Raw genomic sequence first — 20,368 nt, forward strand, 5'->3', positions numbered from 1 at the left:
TATGAAAATGTGATGCAACCCACTTTGATTTATTTGAAGTTAAAATCATCCCTTAGCATTTACTTGGATGGGTTTTAATAAGGAGCTGTAAATTGGATCTTGATTGCTTATTGGCTGATTACAGGAACTCTTGTTAAAATCTGTATAAACCTCAAGAGAGCTATAGGGCAGCCCCGGGATGCCCCACTGTGTGCGCCCTGCACTGCTGCTGGCCTCCCCCCCTAGCACCTTGGGGTTTGGTGGTTGTGTGCTGCTATCCTAACACGCCTGGAAAAACAATTTTTTTTAGTTGCTTTCCCTTGCTGAGTTTAGAATTTAGATGTAGAATGACAAGATAGGGCCAAGACTAATTCCAGCTTTTGGGGTTCCTTTGTTGTTGTTGGGGTTTTTTGGGTTTTGGTTTTGGTTTTTTGCCGAGTCCTGTGCTTTAGAACCGCACAGTGAACCTCAATCCCAAGGGCGTCCTAACCAGCACGTGACAGCAGTACTCAAGCAGAGCGATCACGGGCGTTCGTTACACACACCCGCACTCGGCTTGTTGTGTGTGGTGTGGGATGGCGTCATGTCCTCTTTCTTCTGGATCTGCGTCTGTGATTCCTCAGTCAAAGAGAATTCATGGAATCACTTGTCATGTAACTTCAAGCTGTCACCCCTGCCCCTCTCTGCCCCTCTTCTGTTGGTCTGCTGGTGCTTTTAGGGGTTTCAGTTGTGGTTAGCCACAGCATTTGATGAGCTGAGACTTGGGTGAAGGATTAAGGAAGGAAGAGGTCAGGCGAGGAGAAGAGCATGGGGAGAGGCACAGAGCCAGGGTAGCTGTGTAGGTGGCGGAGAGAGAGGAGGAGCCATGTGGGTGGATGTTCCCAGTGGTCAGTGAAGGTCTCTCAGGGGGAAAGTGGGGCAGGGCAGTGAGAGCTTTGGATCCTGCAAGATCTGCCTGGAGGAAGGATGGGTTTGGCAGCACTGTGTGAGGTGCCCTAGTGGGGCAATAAGAACACCTTCAGTGCTGGGGGCAGGTCCCAGTGACAGTCATTCTGACGGGGGATCGTAGAATACAGTGCCTGTCACACTGTGTGCAGGAGTGAGTGTGTGTTGCTTTTTACTTAAAAGTCAAACTTAACGTGCAGAGTGAAGTGTGTATCACGTGCATGCATTTCGGACTTGATTTGCACGCACACAATAGCATAAAACTGGGATGGCCTCTCAATTTTTAGACAACATTGCATGCGGCATTGTTTGAAAATCCCTAGGAATGAGTCTTGAAAACTAATTTGAAAATGTGCTGCTTATGGTACTGTAATTATTTTATGACTTCCTCACCAATTTCCTCTCTACGGATGATTTTTCTGTTGAGTTATGTACAGATATCCCTGGTCCCAACTGCCCAATTTAAATGCCATTAAGACCCAGTCCTTTGATCTGCAGTGAAGCATCAAAATGCAGTGAGTTCTGAATCAGAGCAGAATTCATCAGAGCTCAGAAGACATTTTCTTTGGTCTTATTATATCCTAAAACTGTAGCCAGAAAGCCCTAAGTTGTTTATTTTTAAAAGTCCAGGAGTGGCCCCAGGTCACTATATTATTGGGTTCAACCTTTATCCCTATAATTTACTAAAACATCAGAAGTTATTCTGTTATAAAAATGTTTGTTCTCGAAAGGTTTATTTCCCTGTTTCTCTCTCTAATGGGTCTTTTGTTCTTTTGTTTTCCGTTTCTAGCTTTTCTTTGAGCATTTTCCCTTTTGCATGCATCCTAGCATGGACTGCTGCTGATTTTGTGTTCTTTACACTTGAAAAAAATTGTCCAACTTAAAAGATACACAAAGACACATTTTACATTGTGGTATAACAAACTAATTTAAATATTGAAAGATATTTTATGAATTTTGATACTGAAATTGTATATACAGTGAACTCAATAAAAAATGTAAGTGGATTTTTTGTGTTAGCTGTAATTTCTTGGGGTGGCATTTTTCCCCCTCCTGAAGATAAAGAAAATGTAAGCACTAAAGTCTCTCCTGGAAAATTATTGATGGAATCTAGTTCTTCCTGCTTTTTACTATTTCTTACATTTTTCATGCACTTACATAAGCAGAATGTCAAAAGCAAACAAGATGGAATTTTTGTTTCAAACTGTTCTTTGTGTTTTAGTTAGTTTTCCTTGGGACTTTAACCAGAAATGCTATACAGGGCAAAAGTTTTCACTTTCGTATTGAAAGGCTAGAGGCTAACTTTTTTCCCAGGTACCCTGGCGCTGAGGTGTCTTACTGACGTCTGTGTTCTTTTCATAGAAGAAGGATACGTAAAAATGTTCCTTCGCGGACGCCCGGTTACCATGTACATGCCCAAAGAGCAAGTGGACTCTTACAACTTGGAAGCAAAAGTAGAACTGCCAACCAGGAGACTTAAGCTGGAATGGGTGTATCCTTTATCCATGGATTGTCTTACACCGAGCAGTCAGTCGATGAATGCCTTTGCTGAAGTTCGTAAAACTCAGCCGTGCTGGCAAAACGTTCTTAAACCCAAAGGAAGACAGAGGGAGGCCCTGGCAGGAAGGGCTAGGCTTCCCCCTCCCCCACACAGGGACTTGGCCAACCCGGGGAGCCTGACTTCAGGATGAACACTCACTCACTGAAGGAGGGACGTGAGGATGAACGCAGTGCTGAGTGAAAGGAACACAATGGCTTAAATTAAATGCACATACGGCGTAGACATACTACTGCTTTAAAAAAACAAAAAAGAAGCAGCTCCCCCAAAATCAAGGCCACAAAAATCGGAGTCAACCTTGTGACTAGCATTCTTTTTTTTTTTTTTTTTTTTTTTTTAGCAGTTTTGACAAAAGGTTGCTGGAGCCTTTGTGGCATGAGGTTTGGGAAAGTGAATGAGCTTCCGAGGAGAATAAATTGAAAGGCAAGAAAATAGAGCCTGTGAAAGAGGGTGAATTAAGTGCTGGTTTTTTGTTTTATTTTACGGTACTTGTTTTTCACTTTTACTTTATTTTACTGTTTTATTTTACTTTAGGTGCCCGCAGAGGCCACCTTCTAGTCCATGTGGACTTTAAGACAAAGAGCAAAAATCCTTTCTTCACCCTCAAGTATTTATTGAGTGCCAGTTTAATGCAGAGTCCTGAGCACAAATTATAAGAAGTTGGTTTAAATTGAAGCTGCTGTCATTTCAGTTTGAAGAATGACTATTTGAAATTATGAAATCATATTCTTTGGAAGTTTTTTTAGAATTATCTCTGTACCTAAATTTCTACCCCCAAATTTATACATTTAAAATTTTTTTTCAGATTCTGATGTCATAAGCATTTACCTGCATCCATTTTGGAATCTATTTTGACACAAGTAATTGAAGTGATTCATTTCTTTAATAATTGTTTAAATTGGTTTAATTAAATCTGGAACACACTATTCAAAACACACTTATTCAGCCTACCCCTACTCATATTTTAGAAGATGTAAACAGTGGAATTTGCTCCAAATAAATGGTTGTTTTTCATACCCAGATTCAAGTGATGTTTTGCTCTGAAACAGTTTTCACAGTTCGGAAGTATACATGCTAAAATCTTAACAGGTAATTATCCCCAAGGAGCTGGGAATGGTTGGGGCAAGGAAAACCTAATTTTTTTTTTACCTTTTATTGATATATATGTGCATGTGTATGTAGTTTGCATCTTTTATGAGTATTTTTATAATGTAGAAAAATATGTTAAGTAAAAGATTTAGCTCCAAGGTTACAATAAATCAAGCTCATAATTGACTTATAACTGAGATGTATGAAAGTCAATTATTAATATCTTTACATTTCTTTTTAAATACTTCAAAATATAAGGAACATCAAGACTCAAAGTTTTTTTCTCAGAATGAGATTTATAACCTTAGGCTGCTTAATATTTGAAACAATATAGTCATGTAATGTCGTCAAATATATTTTGTTTTCCAAACAGGCTACAAAAGCCACCAGCTATAATAGGGATTCAGCTAATCTCCCGATCGTGATTCTAGAACCAGACTGAGTCTCTCTCCTTAAGCCGTACAGTGATGGCAGCCCAGGCCCTGTATTGTGAGGGCAGCCGTACAGTGATGGCAGCCCCAGGCCCTGTATTGTGAGGGCGTGTCTCGGGGCTGAAAGATGACAGGCAGTAAAGCCCTGTTGCTCTGTCTAATTCCAGTCCCCAGAGTCAAGCCCTCTCTTGTGAAAGGTCAGAGATTCAAGAGGGCGTGTGAACACACGATAGACCGACCACCACCTGTATGCAGTTCAGGAGATCTCAGCCGCCAGTGTGATAGCCAGAAAGAAATGGCACGGAGTGGAGGAGGCCTCAGTGGGAGGGCGCATGCTTAGCACGCAGAAGGTCTTGGGTTCAATTCCCAGTACCTCCACTGAAAAAAGAAAAGAAAAAAATAGAAAGAAATGGTACACAAGAGAGACAGTAAATAGGAAAGAGAAAAAAGCTGAGCAGAATATCCCAGCATTCCTGTGCAGCTAGTGCCAAAGCACAACTTTAGGCGGTTTTAATTCTAGAGGCCCGCTTAGCAGAGTGTTGTGGTCGTCAGCCTTTCACAAGACCGGGCTGGGGAGATACTTAAAGGCAGGCTAGGTAGGGAACCGGGCATCCACGTAAACTTTCAACAGTTCAGCTGAGAAATTTGGCCCTTAGCTGTTGATTCCCAGATCCATGATTGACTGAGTAAACTGAAAAGAGTTCATTCACCTCCTGGTCAGCTCAGAGATGTCTGATCCAGTTACTGTTAGTAAATAAAACCACAGATGGCCGTTTTTAACCAAAAAATTCAGCTTTCATAAGATAACACATACTTTCTAAACATAAAACCACACCTTTGTATTGTTAAAAATATGTATTCACATTAAATCAGTGACCGTTTCCAACTTCACTGCCTGCCTCTTTTAGGGGGTCGGATATATTTGGCACTGAGCCTTTACAGTTTAGTCTTTAAATTAGTGGACGTGATGGTAATAGTCCTGTAGAATTTGATTGCCTGTGCCGGTTGTATAAAGTTGATGTTTTGTTAACTCTTAAAGAAAAAAAAGGTTTTATCTTGACATACGCGAAGCTACGGGTACAGGGGTCGAGACTGCCGTAATAACCTGTACTTGCTTCCGACGGGCGAGACGGTCTATTTCATCGCGTCGGTGGTCGTGCTGTACAACGTGGAGGAACAGCTGCAGAGGCATTACGCCGGCCATAATGATGACGTGAAGTGGTAAGCCCTCAAAACTGATTCCCGTGCCACGTGTGGAAAGAGCATTAGCAGAAAGAGTTCAGTAACAGGATGCCACTAAAGAGGACAGGGATGGAAGAAAGTCCGACCTTTGGGAGTTCTTCTCTGTGTTCTGGGTTGTCTGCGAGCTACCTGGTTCTCCAAGGCAATGGAAAGTTTTCTGTGTTTATAACACATCATCCTAACCAACCATGTTACCTACACAGATACCTCTAACAGGCCCCAATCTGGAGACGTTCTTAGTACGTCCTGTGCTAATGGCTTCTAATTTGGGTCGTTATTTCTTAATAAAAGTGTTCCGTTTTCATGTTTGTGGCCAGGTCTGCTATCCTCGTGGTTCATTTACACTTTTGGTAGCAATTTTATGTATCTTGGAGAGATGGATGGATGAATAGGTGGATTCATGTGTCCTCAGTCCCTGGTCAGTTACAAAACTCCTGTTGGGAAAAGAGAATGCCTTTGCTGTCTGATACATGCAAAATGACTTCTTAATAAGGATTGTATGCTGATTAAGTGGTTCTGAGATTGAAGTGGCATTTCTCAAGCAGAGGATGCTTTTTCCTTGAATTTGAAAATTCTCCAAAGATAAAGGAATTAAGATAAAATGAAATAGGCGCTAATGCCCAAGGTCATTGGGGTGCTCAGAGAATTTGTCATGAGTCTGTAAGAAGTTAGGCACTGTATATTTCTTACATTTAAAGTTTTGACCAGATTATATTTGATCAGGAGGAAAGTAAAGCTTACCTTTAAGTAGATGTTTTATCAATATTTTTTCTTAGCCTTGCAGTTCATCCTGATAGGATCACAATAGCCACAGGACAAGTCGCAGGCACATCTAAGGATGGAAAAGTGAGTTATGTTATCTTTTCATATTTTTGTAACAAACTCGTAACTCCGAATAATTTTCTTAAAACATTTTGCTGATGAATAAGCCTGCTTCGATATGGTGTCTAAACACTTCTTAACCTCTTGTTTGAATTTTCATTGCAAATTAGAATTATTACAGTGACCTGTAAAAGCCCTTGAGGTCACCTTAATTTCAGCTCATTTTTAAATAGCATTGTTCTTGCCTAAGAACTTATTAATTCTTAAGATACTTATGTAGACGTGATAAACATGAAAATCTTAAGTGTACATTTCATAAGTAAAGTTAAAATCATAAATAGTCAGTTGAATATGAGGCATTTTGCATCCTCTGTGAATCTCAGGCACCCTCTGCTGTGTCTCCCCTGTAATCATGACTTCAGCCCGTGGAGTTTGTGTCTGTGTGTAATCTACCAGGGCTGCCAGAAGTGCACATTTTAGAAGCCCTTCAGCAAGAATTCACTTTATATTTTAAGGAATCAGAGAAGAAGCTAGTAGAACTGGACAAATAGCACAGTTCAGACCTGGCTCCCAGTCCCTTACTCACCACACTCTGCGGTCATTGTCGTGTCTTATCTGGGACGTCTTGTAGCTCTTCTGACACCTGCTTTTATACAGCTTATCACTGCACAGTGGGTGACCTGAAACCCATTATTAAGGAGTTCCATTTTTATTCACGTGTTTCTTCCAGAAAACATGAGTGCTACTGTTTTTTTTCAGAAATGTTTTCATGTGGGGGAGGGTGTAGCTCAGTGATAGAGTGTACACTTTGCACGCACGAGGTCCTGGGTTCAGTCCCCAGTCTCTCCGTTGAAATAAATAAATAATTAAACTTAATCCCCCCATTTTAAAATAAATTTAAAAAAATTTTTTTAAATATTTTAATAACATCAAATTTTAACTGTTTTAGGCTATTTTCCATTAAAATCCTACGCTTGGGAAGAGGTACGAGGAACAATGGAAATCAGACCACTATCCTGTAAATGCACGTGGAGCTGGGTCTTTAGCTATTTTTAAGTGTTAAATGACCTTTAAAAATTCTATTAGTAGTAAACCATTTGTTCCTCCCTCTAGTGGATTAATCATGTATTTCAGTCGCTGGCCTTAAAACTGAATCCAAACATCAGAGCCAGAGAAAATGTTACAGCTCTCTGAGCCGTTCCTTTCCAGTTACTTGTGGAGAAGTCCAGAGAGGCCAAGTGGCTGTCTGCAGACACCCAGTTCCTTAGAAGCAAGTCCAGACTAGAACCTGTTCACCCGTTCGCTGGGTGCAGTGCTGGATTTTCTTGATAAATCTGCTGGTTGTTCTGTAGTGCTTTCTTTTATTAAGGAAGAGAAAAATTGGATAAATAATCTAGGAACACAACTGAGAGGGTTTGAACTACTTATAACAATTCTAAGTTTTTATTTGTGTATAATCAGTTTCCTATGGGGCCCAAGAACGTTAAGCTCTTAATACCACTTGGTGGTGACCATCGTGGTGAATTTAAGCATGCTTCCACCTTAATAACAATGCAGACTTTAAAAGAATCATATCAGATTCCATTTTCTTTGTCACTTTTCATTTCTAAGATTCAGACGCATTAGATGTACAAATGAGAGAATCAGTTCCTGTCGAACAGTTGTCAAGAATGGGCGATTCAAAATGTACAGCTTGGTAAACCTCTTCTAAAGTTAAATTGGCCACAGGGGCCATGACCTCCTGAAGACAGTGGGAATGTTTTCTTTACGTTAAAAGGCAGAGTCTTCAAATGCAAGGGAGAAAAAAACTTCTTTCAGCAAAATTGAAGTAATCTCGTAGCTTCAAGGTAAAGGTAAGTTCGTACCCCGGCACAATCGGTGACTACGTTTTTTTTCTAAGCAGCAATTGCCCCCACATGTGCGCATCTGGGATTCTGTGACGTTGAACACACTGCATGTCATCGGAATCGGGTTTTTTGACCGAGCCGTCACCTGCATTGCTTTCTCAAAATGTGTAAGTAGGAGCCGTGTGGGGTGTTGCAGGGTTGTCTGTAGCCGGGAGAGAATCAGCTCAAGGCTGAAGAGGGAGAGAGTTAGCACGCCCATGCCTGCCCAGGTGTGTGCAGATTTGGGCTCTGAAACCTTCCTGCTTCCCAGGTCCCCTCATTCAGAGGTCACACACATTCCCTCAGTGTCACGCACTTCAATCAGACATTTCCATGGTGATGAGAGGAGGCCCTGCAGCCACACTGTCTTCAGGCTCCTGGAGGCAGTCTTGCCTGCTCTGGCCTTGAGTGTCCCCTGCTCCCCACCCCAAGGTGGCTCCAGCCTGTCTGTGCCACCCCCAGGCAGGCTGGCTCGCTGCCAGTCCTTAAGCCCCATGGTCTCCCAGGCCTCCCCAGGATGTGCCCATTCCACAGGTCCACCCTTTAAACACTTCTTCAGCTAGCTCAGGAACATGCACCTGTTCACATCAATACTCCACACTCCTCACCCCATTGCCTTCTCTCCTTGCACGACCTCTCCGTAACCCTGTCCACGCTCACTGCAGACCTGTGCCCTGCGAGCGGCACAGTGTCTCCTCCAGGGCAAGCGCTCTGCAGTCCTGGGGAAGCTGGTTTTAATGGAACCAGTGGTGAAGAGCCCCCGACCCTTCCCTCCTCCCCTGTCCCTTCGTCACCCCACGTGCACCTGCTTCCCCCGTCTGTCTGCCCAAGCAGGTCTCAAAAGGAGTGAGTAAATATTCTTTAATGAAAATGTCACAGACTCGATGTTAAAAGTGATGTTCATTTTTAATCATGCTCCACCTATTTTATTCTCAAATGCAGTGTTGCTGTGAATACTTTTTTTTTTTCCAGAATGGAGGCAGCAACCTCTGTGCTGTGGATGACTCCAACGACCACGTGCTGTCCGTGTGGGACTGGCAGAAGGAGGAGAGGCTGGCGGACGTCAAGGTCTCTCTCCAAGCCTGATGTCAGGCTGCCTTGTCGCTTTCCCACATGGAACCTTCTCCGGCTCCCGGGTGGTGGGCTCTGTTCCCACCCTGGCTTTCAGGCAGGACTCCATCACGGAGAAGCCCCCAGGCCCCCACCCCCTCCCCTCTTCCCAAGTCCCTACAGGATTCCTCCTTCTCGTCTCAGTGTCTCTAAGGTTTTCTTCCTCATTTCACCTCCACGGCCCTTTTAATTCATTCCATCGTCCATTTGTTTGCTTTCTTTCTGTCATCCACAAATGCCAAGTGTCCCCTGTGCACCGCACTGCCGAGGAGGCAGTGGAGGTGTGGAGACGAGTGAAATGTGGCCGCTGCCCAGTGGGAAGGCCGGGCAGGGAGCAGGCTGAGGGGGAGGGGCAGGAGAGGTCAGCGCAGGGCCGTCCCGGGCTGAGTGGGCTTGGGAAGTTCCCGGTCCTCCCAGTGGGGCTCTTCCTGCAGTGGTGCCCATAGGAACTCCCAACAGTTTTTTTTTAATTGAAGTGTAGTTAATTTACAACGTTGTGTTAGTTTCAGGTGTATAACGTAGTGATTCAGTCGTGTGTATATATGTGTGTATGTATGTACATATATATATATATATATTCGTAGCAATGTTTTCTTAGGTCAGTCTACCAACGCAATAGAAGTAAAAGCAAAAATAAACAAATGGGACCTAATTAAACTTATGAGCTTTTGCACAGCAAAGGAAACCATCAACAAAACGACACCCTACGGAATGGGAGAAAATATTTGCAAACAGTGCAACTGACAAGGGCTTAACTTCCAGAATACACAAACAGCTCACACAACTCAACGAAAAAACAAACAACCCAATCAAAACTGAGCAGAAGACCTAAACAGGCTATTCTCCAGTGAGGACATCCAGAAGGCCAATCGGCACATGAGAAGATGCTCGATAGCACTGATCATGAGAGAAACACGAATCAACCACAATGAGGTACCACCTCACACCAGTCAGAATGGCCACCATTCAAAAGTCCACAAACGATAAATGCTGGAGAGGGTGTGGAGAAGGGGACCCTCCTACACGGCTGGTGGGAATGCAGTTTGGTGCAGCCGTTATGGAAGACAGTGTGGAGATTCCTCAAAAGACTAAAAACAGACTCACCCTATGACCCAGCAACCCCACTCGTGGGCTTATATCCAGAAAAAATGCCAGTTCGAAAGGACTTGCCGACACGTTGATGAACCTCCCTTGAGTTTCCTTCTGCTTTCCTCCTGCTAAAACCAGGATCGGAGCTACGTTTGTAGGATTGACTTCAGATTTCTCATCCTGGCCTCTGTTTACCTTGGATCGCCTTATTGTCCTAACACTGGGATGACCATCAGATCACCTTGCTGACCCAGCATTGGGACCACCATTGCAGCACCTGCCTTACATAGCTTTCTGTCTTCTGGGGGGGGGGGTTCCTGTGCTGTAGTCAGGCACGAAGACACCTATACTCGTGCTGTAGCTGTGCCTTCTAATGTTCTGCTCAGGCGCTAAGTTCTTGCTGTGTCACTAGATTGGAAGTAATCAGAGCAAGTTATTCCTGGTGCAATCATCGAGCAGAAGGAGCAAGCAGAGTCAGATTTATCAGCCCAGGGTGAAGTCCTGGAAGTGAAGAGAACAGGGTGAGGGTGGTGAACCCAGAGAACCACAGCCCCTGCTGGACGCGGTCTTGGTCACTGAACCACCGGCAGAGTCTTGGGGATTAAAACCAGGAGGGACTCCCAGGGCAGGCAGGGCAGCCAAAGCTGGCCCGAGTGATGGAGCTGTATAAAATCCAGACTCCAGGGCCCTTCCAGTCAGTCACTAGATGGGGATGAGGCCTGAGGTTTTTGTTTTTTTTAAATTGAAGTACAGTCAGCTACAGTTCGTCCATTTCTGGTGTACAGCATAATGTCCCAGTCATGCATGCACATACATACGTTCATTTTCATATTCTTTTTCATTAAAGGTTATTACAAGATATTGGATACAACTCCCTGTGCTGTACAGAAGAAATTTGTTGTTTTCCTATTTTTATGTATAGTGAGGCCTGAGGTTCTGAAGCCCCCAGCCGCTCCTTTAAGCCAGAGCACCCCACGTGCCTGCCCTGCACCAGGTCCTGGGAGAGCCCCGCACCAAAGGGAGGCTCCGTGGTCCTGTCCTCAGGACCCAGAGCGGTAGGGGAGGCAGATGAGGGGGAGAAGTGTGGGCACAAGCTTCGTGTTCACAGAACATGAATCCATGGGGGGAAATATCAAGAGGCCTCATGCTTACCTTGATGAGTTATTTATTTGTGGTTCAGATTCTGTTTATTTTCTTAAGTATCTTAACAAAGTTGAGACATTTGGTTCTCCTATTTTTGCTCAAAGTGTTCCAATGAAGCTGTATTTGCTGCGGATTTCCACCCCACGGACACCAATATAATCGTTACCTGTGGGAAATCGCACCTCTATTTTTGGACGCTAGAAGGAAGCTCCCTTATTAAGAAGCAGGGATTATTCGAGGTATGGTTAAATTGCACTGGCTGTTTTATTTTTCACCGATGGTACTTGTAATCGCCCAGCTTTTAAGGAAGCTTTGAGGCTTCCCAGTCTTAGAATTTGTTTTAATTTGCAAACGTGGGGGTGTAGTGATAAAGACTATTCCTGGAGATCCCTGGCGGGATTGGGGAGCCCCTTGTGTCTCGCAGATAACACTAGTGATGCTGAGGTGGAAGGACCAACACAGGGAGAAGTGCCAGGAGAGGATGCCCATTGGCCAGGGCCACTATGGCGGTGGCATGCTGGTTGCCCAGGAGACCACAGTGAGACTTTGCAGGGAGTGATGGACACTCTCTGTGCTGTTTAGTCTCACCATCTGGGGACCTTGTGAGAGCTGCGGGTGACACCTGCTGCCCTGTGGGGCCTTTTGCCGCCACGGCCCAGAGGCTGAGTGTCAGGACTGCTTTATCCTGGCGCCAGGACCTTCAGACCGTAGTCATGACAACACAGCCCCTGAGCCCCTCCAACACCCTCCTCTGCTCAAACTGTCTGCAACCTTTTAAGTATCAGAAATCTCTTTGTCTTAGATACAATCTCAGGGCATAAGTTATGTAACGGTGGATGAGAATGGAAGGTACACGGTGCAGCGGCAGAAGATGACCCTGTCCCGCTTGGGGTGACTGCGATCCTGGATGTTAAACACATTTAATCAAGACATCCTTTTATTTGTATTAATAATATATATACCATTTGTATATTCTTAATTTAAACATTCTGCAGAAGCAAGAAAAGCCAAAGTTTGTCCTCTGTGTGACCTTTTCTGAAAATGGTGACACCATCACTGGAGATTCAAGTGGCAACATCCTCGTATGGGGAAAAGGTAACAAGTGATTGCTCCCAAAAAAGACATTTTTGGTGATGCTGTAAGTAAGAAGCCAAATGTGGCTTCCGTAAGGACTGTCTGTTAATGTTATTCTCAGGCTCACTACTTTAGATTCCAGGTTACATGGGTACATACATGCATGTGTGCGTGTGTGACCTGGGACAAGAGGGAAACAAGACTAGTTGGCTGTTGATGTCAGTCACTCTAAAAGGCATTTTAAGCCCAAGACATTATAAAGGAATGAATAGCTTTGTTAGGAGATCTGATAACAGCCTGTAATGCTGAAGTTGTCCGTGACGGTTTAGTTAGCTCTGGAGTATTTCACTTTTCTGGTTCACGTAGCGCTTGGCAGACGAGGTTGATTTCTGACTGTATCAATGGCAGCCTGCTGGACACTGCGTAAGATGAGGCAGGTCTGAATCCCCCGCTGTCAGTGGGCAGACAGTGTGGTAAGGAGGACTCGTGACTCAGAGACATGCATTCCATCAAGTTCAGTGAGCATTTATGAGTGCTAACCACGAGCCAGGAAAAAAGGGGAAATGCACCGTCCCTGTCCTCAAGGATCTTGAGGTTGGGTGGGGGTGAAGGCAGAAACAGACCCGTCAGTGTAATTTCAGACTAACACGGCGACCTCTGCAGTATCCCTACTGCTGCGGGTGCCTCGTGCTCTGCGCATCCTTTCATTTCACCCTTACAACAATCCAGTGGGATGAACAGGAGCCCTGTAATGCAGAGGGGGAAGCTGACACAGAGCAGTTAAGTCACTTGTCCAGAGACACACAGCTCGCGAGGACATCAGCTCGAGGGGCCCATTCTCAGCTACAGGTGGTACACTGCGCTTTGTGTGAGCGTGTTTTCCTTAACTCTGGAGGAATCCAGTCCATGCTTGTCTGATGCTCTGGGAACTTCTAGGATTTGGATCCTTTCTAGATTCGCACTACAGTGATATTCTAACTGACAGCATCACATCTTAAAACAAAAGTGACATGGGGTGGCCAGAGGTGAGCCTTTTGATGATGTCCTAAGCATGGTTTTCTTGGTGTGTTTAGGTACGAATCGAATAAGCTATGCAGTTCAAGGGGCCCACGAGGGTGGTATTTTTGCACTTTGTATGTTAAGGGACGGCACGCTGGTGTCGGGAGGAGGGAAGGACCGAAAGCTCATTTCTTGGAATGGAAACTATCAGAAACTCCATAAAACTGAGGTAAGACAGCAGGTCGTGCTGTTGGCATGCGTTTTGAGACTTAACCTGTTAAACTGACCAGTTTCCTTGTTAGTTTGAAGTCTTTAGCTTACAGTTTTGAAAATTGTTTAGATAAAATTTTACTAAGTAGGGTCATATTTTATTAAAATCGTGGGGGCGGTTTAAGTATGACCACTAAAATGGAATTCGGTTTATAAAATGTGACATTGCAACATTGCCATCTAGAATATCTTTATCATAGAACCAGTCTCACTTTTCCAAGGGAATGTTATCCACATTTTGATTAATCCTTAAAATATTTTTTCTCTTTTCACTTTAATTTACAGCATGTTACTTTGGAGACATTATCACTTTGAGCTAGTATTTATTAAGTGTCTACTTTGTACATGGCTGACACCTTCCCTAGAGCTCTGGCTCCTTTTGGTATATCTTTCGCCTCCTTAGTACCTGGTTAGCAGCCCTGGACTCCAATGGGAGCCAGAGACAAGAAATTCAATGTTCCTTCTACACACACACTGAGTTTTCTCCCCCAGGCTCCAGGAAATTGTGAGCAGACAGATCTCAAGGTCGGCATCAATGAAGGCTGAGGGTCTTCATCTGTAGGGTAGCATGGACACCTTCTAGGACTTTTCCAGCTTCTTAGTCAGAAGCACACAACACAGTTACATCAGAGAGCAGCTTGGCCCTGTGTTTTGGCAGAATGAGAATCTGGTTATGTCTGTCACTGCTCTTAATAAACGAAGGCCTTCATCAGAGCTTCGGAAATGGCTTTCCTTTCATGGAAATGTTAATTGGGGTTGCATTTTTTATATCAAGATTTGACCAGCATTTGACTGAACATGTACCTGTATTGAATTATAACTGTAACAAATACTCTGAAGCCTCATCTAGTTTTATAGAAGATACTCACTGTTTCTAAGTATGTATATAGTTCCTCTTCATTAGCATCAGTTGTCATCAGCTTTTCTCAAATCTGTGCTAACAGACCACACTGGAGGTGGAGCGTTTATATGAGAACAGGATGCTCCTTACCGTCCAGCAGCCGCAGGGCCTGCAGGCAACCCCAGGGTCTCGCTGCAGTTTTTGTCCTTTTTATAATGTGCAAGGACCTCTGTTTATTTTGTCACAGCAAATTGTTCTCGGCTGGTGTATTTTGAAATTATTTTTATGAACACTTAGATAATTCCATATATTTACCAACATACGCAATGGATTTCAAAACTGAATAGAATAAAGTTGCCAAAGGATTTATCTTTTTAAGTTACAGTGAATTTTTAGAAACTCTTATTACAGCATGGTACATGTTCTTTCCAAATTTTACCTGCTTCTGCTATCAGAAATCAAAACAAGTAAAGAATAAACTACCCAGTAGTATTTCTTATTTTCTTATTTTGTCTTAAAAAATGCTTTATTCTTTGTTTTTTTGACAACCTTACTCTGGCTGATTCTTTTAAGTGTGACTACGATGGGAGCAATCATTGTGATATCTAAACAAGTATTTGAATAATGGAGCTAATAAATTAATGACGTTTTATTTTACTGGGGGGAGTGATTGGGTTTTTATTTATTTATCTCAGTGGAGGAACTGGGAATTGAACCTGGGACCTCGTGCTTGCCAAGCACATGCTCTACCACTGAGCTATCCCCTCCCTCTTCCCGAGTTGATGACATTTTAAATATTTTCTTCTCGATGCAGATTCCAGAACAGTTTGGTCCCATACGGACCGTGGCCGAGGGCAAAGGCGATGTGATCTTGATAGGCACCACCAGAAACTTTGTTCTGCAGGGCACACTGTCAGGGGACTTCACCCCCATCACTCAGGTGCGTGCCCACTCAGCCCGCCCACCAAGCACTTTCATTTCGTGGGGCGTTAGAATACAACAAAGCATTACAGAGAGTGGGCCCCTCCTGTGTCGTAGGCTCTTGACCTTCCTGGGCTTCAGAGTCTGACTTGGTATCACAAGTGAAGTTGGGGAGGAAGAGGGTGGACGGGGGCAGTTACAGAGTGTGCAGGGAGCCTGGGTTCTAGTCCCGCAGGGCTCCCGAACGCCTCCTGCAGTATTTCAGAGCTCCCGTTTGTCTGGCTTCTTTGTAGGGGCACACGGACGAGCTCTGGGGACTGGCCATCCATGCCTCAAAACCTCAGTTCCTGACCTGCGGGCATGACAGGCATGCCACCCTCTGGGACGCTGTTGGTCACCGGCCCGTCTGGGACAAAATAATAGAGGTAGACATCACGTTATATTCCCTCTTTCTATAAAAATTCATCTGGAATACATTGATTTATTTTTTTTTGCATGAAATTAATAGTGATATAAAATTGTCCCAAAGCGAATGTCACTTAATTTATCTCCTTCGAATTGCATCACTTTAAACATTGCCTTGAGTGGTCTCATCTGTGTAATTCTAAAGTTTGCTATTGTGTTTTAAGTTAGTCTTTCGGGGCTGGTTGCTGGGTTTCCTGAGTGCAGTCTCTTCGCTGGCTTAAAGCCTGGTTGTAAGCCTTCATCCTCTTCATAGGGTACCTTTTAAGTGAGAATTTACAAGCTATTCTAAAGCATACCACAATTTACCTTTGCAATTTGAGTTTGATGGTAAAGGTGAAGTTTAAAGTCAGCATCTCACTCAGTGACCTTTGCAAAAGTAACTCAGTTTGTACATCAAGTGCTGAAATACCCTTTCCCTGCATACCGTGCAGCAGCGCATTTACTGAGCGTTGTTTGCATTCCAAGCACTATGCACGTGTTATCCTTGATCCCTGCAGCAGCCCCTGAGGTCGAAGGTTTTTACCCTGCTTTTATTAGTTAGGGCACTGAAGCTCAGAGACGTCAAATAGTTCACCAAGGTCACTGAGTCCGTGATGGAGCAAGTGTTTACACCCAGCTCAGTCTGACTCCCAAACCCAGGGTCTTCTGTGCATCACCCAGGGTCTTTGGTAGTGAGTCCAAAGCACATCTCATGTTGCCTGCACCCTTGCTGAAATGTAGAGTCCTGGGCCGAGGGTAGCCCCTCCGCAGACCCCACATGTCCTCCTTTCAGCCCCCGCAGAGCTGCCAGCATTTCCCGATGTGCTGGGTCCACGTTTCAGGCCTCCTGCCCTTCGCTTTTGCAGAAGGTATGCAAGAGACTGGAGCTGGCCGGCCACTGGTGGAGCTGGGCGCTAAGATGACAGGGCCTGGGGATGACAGTGACGCCCGAGGAAAGATTACCGAGTGGCCCAAGGTGGCAGGGCGGGGCTACGGGAAGTGATGTCCTACGTTGCACCTGTCCCCTGGCTGGGGCTCAGAGGGACAGATGGGGTGGGGAACACGTGAGGGGTTGGCACAGAGCTGACCCAGGAGGGCAGCCTTCCCTGCAGCCTCGGTCCACACAGCAGCCCGGCTGAAGGCAAAGCCAGTTACTCCATAACCAGACCATTAACCCACTCAGCCCAACACAAGGGCAGGAGCGCCAAAGCGGACACCAAAAGGATCTGCAGTGAAGTCCTAGCTCCTTTACCCACTGGCCACATGACTGGACAGAAGCACTTACCCTCCTCATACCTCAGTATCTTCATCTCAGAAATGTTACGAGCCTCGGATGAATTACACAGTAAAGCTTCAAGTGCACGTGATTTCTCTCTGTGCATCGGTGGCGTCCCTGCACTTAATTACAGCTCGCACTTTGGAAAAGCATGGCAGTGATGTAACCAGCGTCTCAGAAGGCTTTCCCTCCCGTCTCTTCCTTTGTCAGCTCACCCAGTGGTATCTCAGTGCCCCCTCCTGTTTCCGTTGCCAATGCTGCTGTTTTCTTGGTCTTCCTGTGATGAATCTTCTCACTCAGTTCATCCTAAGCTCCCTACCAGGTGATCTTGTATCTAAAACACACTCAGTCATGTCGCCCTTCTTAGTGCAAGGAAGAAGTCAGTGTCACTGTGTTTCTTGTAGTGATCACAATCCCGGACTTGGTGACGCAGCGCCCTTTTCTAGCGCCATCCCCAGTTCCCCACCTGGCACGTTCCGCCTTGTAAACCCACGGACTCCACCTGCCATTCCTCAAATAGGCCCCGGACTGCATTTACCTCCGTGATCAAACCATTGTCCCCTTAACACCTGATCCCCCAAAATACTGGTGTGTCCACTTCCACCTTCACCGCTGGTGATTCTCCCTGCATCAGGAGGCCCGAGTCACAGGTTCCCAGCACCAGCCTCCCCACCCGACTGCACCTAACCGTCCCTCTCCGGCTTGTTTTACCTCCTTCCATCAGTCGTGTCCATCTTGTATCGGAGTTAGTAGCGAGCACGTCCATCCCAAACGTGGAACGTGCCTTACACATCCCAAGATCCGCCTGGGGCTGCCATTGTGTCTTGCACCCAGTGGGGGGCGCTCATCCAGTACCGACCTGATGGAATTGGGTGCGGTGGTTGTACTTCCAGACAGACGGGGCACAAGCTCGCCTTTCGGAATGGGGGCCCACCAGCGGGGCTCCCAAGGCTTGGAGGAACAGCATGTCTTTGTTGACCTGTCCTCTAATTCATCTGATTACAGTGGCTGTGGAAGGACATAAGGCAGGAAGAGATAAATTATAAAAGGATAACAATTTAGCATTATTGAGGCATGACCTTCATCGAAGTAGGAAAACACTTTCCTCTCTGGAGAGAAGAGAGGGTTTTTTTTAATGGGGCCGTGTGGTCCTGCGAGACTAGGGCTGTGCTCGTGTGTGTTGTGTGCAGCAGCGCTGTGTCTGGCCATCAATTTACACTTCCTTTACAATGTTTTAGGATCCAGCTCAGTCTTCTGGTTTTCATCCTTCAGGGTCTGTGGTTGCAGTTGGAACACTGACTGGGAGGTAAGTGCCCACCAGCCTGGCTTGTGCTCGCTCAGGCCATGGGAAAGAGGCTGGTTGTCCGTGCTTCCCCCGCGACAGGCCCAGCGTCGCTCTCGGCTGCACCTGTCAGCTTCTAATGACTTAGCAAGAAGGAAGCCAAAACTCAAAAGTAAACCCTGAGGCTGGGGTCCTTCCTTCCCATTGTGGACCTCGGGGAAAGCCGAGGGAAGCTGTGGCCCCCTCTCCCACCAGAGGCCCCCCCCACACACACACGTTTGCCTGAGATTCAGGGGACTGTGGGCCCCCCACCCCCCAGGAGGCTGCAGAGGGGCCTCTGCTTTGGGATCGGGTGAGAAAGCTTTTCAAAGCACTGAAGCTTTTTGAGTGCTTTTTCTTGCCTCCCTTCCAAAATTTTAGAAACTGCCCTGATTCTGAGCCTCCTAGTGGACTCAGCCAGTACTTACGTGCCAAGCGCCCCCGATTTGCCGGGTTTGAATCACAGCTTCACCACTGAGCCATAGTGCGTCTTTGAGCCAGTTCTGTGACCTCTCTGGGTTTGTTTCTCACACTGGTGGCAGTGTGTCTGCCTTGAAGCCCCGTTGCACTGATGACTGAAGGACTCGGGATAGGAAGCACCTGCTGGGCTTGCCTGGCAGGTGATTTCCGTGGTTGTCATTATCATTCTTTTACAAGTTTCAGTTGTACTTTTATGTCGTTGGTCATAGTCTATACACTTCTTATAGCTTAATTCATATACTCTTGGTGACTTCCTCTAAAAAGCTTGCCACTTATGGAGAGGCCAGGGAGGAGGGACAATACAGGGGTAGGGGTAAGAGGGACTGACCATTAGGTATAAAGTAAGGTACATGGATGTATTGTACCACACGGGGAACACAGCCAGTACTTTATAATAACTATAAATGGAGCATAACCTTAAAAAATGTGGATCACTACATTGTACACCTGTAACTTATATAATATTGCACAGCAATTAAACTATACTGCAGCTTTAAAAAAGCCGACCACTTAGATCGTGGTGTTCGGAGTGCAGAGTACGTATAAAGGAAGAGTAATCATATGTAAGTCACAGGTGGCAACGTCTGAAGAGTTGGGGACCTTGTATCCAGCAGAATTCTTCATGAAAATGTTTGCACACTCACACACACACACACACACACACACACACACACACACACTCCTTTTACCTCTCTTAGAGACAGCTGAAGCTTCCAACTCAGCAGGCTCTGATGAACGGCTGACAGCCAGCAAGTGCCATCAGCTACAGGCTGGGCAGGACGGGCTGTGGGGCGATGCCAGATGCTCAGAGTCACAGACAGTGTCCTGTGGGGGGAAGAGAGACCGCATGTAACCTAATCCTGCCTCTCCGTCGGCAGCCCCCCCCCCCAATCTCTGGTCCCGGTGCCTTAACGGAGCAGTTTAATATGACATTTCAAAGTCAGAGCCCATTCCGCCCAGTTTCTCTGCTTCTTATATTCTGACCTCTGTTGGGGTTAAACAGCACGTTAAAGGTGAATGGTTGCTGAAGATGCAGGAAAGTAAAGCTGAGAAGCCAAACCCAGATTTCAAGGTCAGCCAGCCCACTGAGTGGTGATGACTAGGGCCCCAAGTAGAAGCTGAGAACACAGGGGTGTTGTCTCAGCGGACGTGCCTGGGGATGTGTGTCATCAAGGTTTGAAACGGCAGCAGCAGGGAGCCCACGTTGCTTTTCATCCCTGAAAACACCAGTGTTCCACTAGCTGCCACCCCTTGAGAACACACAGGCAGGAGAGTACAGCCTTTCCATCAGTAAACAGACACTGACTGAGCACGTGTCCTTGTTCGAGGACGCAGAGCACTTCTGTGTCTGTTACAATTTGACCGATTCGTCGCTGGGCCTGCAAAGTCAGTCTGGGCCTTTATCCCCATTTTACAGTTGAGGAAGCTGAGCCCAAAGAGGTTAAATT

The 20,368-nt window shown here is 45.6% G+C and overlaps 1 protein-coding gene across 2 annotated transcripts in view; it reads left to right on the forward strand.

Moving 5' to 3' along the window:
* Positions 1-20,368, forward strand: part of EML1 (EMAP like 1) — a 116,151-nt gene that overhangs the window by 84,926 nt on the left and 10,857 nt on the right. For both annotated transcript variants that reach the window (XM_072963699.1, XM_072963700.1), the window contains 11 exons: positions 2,287-2,416; positions 5,074-5,223; positions 6,021-6,090; positions 7,970-8,080; positions 8,925-9,020; positions 11,399-11,533; positions 12,290-12,389; positions 13,442-13,596; positions 15,293-15,418; positions 15,693-15,824; positions 18,358-18,425. In XM_072963699.1, the coding sequence (XP_072819800.1) occupies positions 2,287-2,416; positions 5,074-5,223; positions 6,021-6,090; positions 7,970-8,080; positions 8,925-9,020; positions 11,399-11,533; positions 12,290-12,389; positions 13,442-13,596; positions 15,293-15,418; positions 15,693-15,824; positions 18,358-18,425 (1,273 nt within the window). The remainder of the gene's footprint in view (positions 1-2,286; positions 2,417-5,073; positions 5,224-6,020; positions 6,091-7,969; positions 8,081-8,924; positions 9,021-11,398; positions 11,534-12,289; positions 12,390-13,441; positions 13,597-15,292; positions 15,419-15,692; positions 15,825-18,357; positions 18,426-20,368) is intronic.

This window comes from Vicugna pacos, chromosome 6, assembly GCF_048564905.1.
Source record: "Vicugna pacos chromosome 6, VicPac4, whole genome shotgun sequence".
Lineage (NCBI taxonomy): Eukaryota > Metazoa > Chordata > Mammalia > Artiodactyla > Camelidae > Vicugna > Vicugna pacos.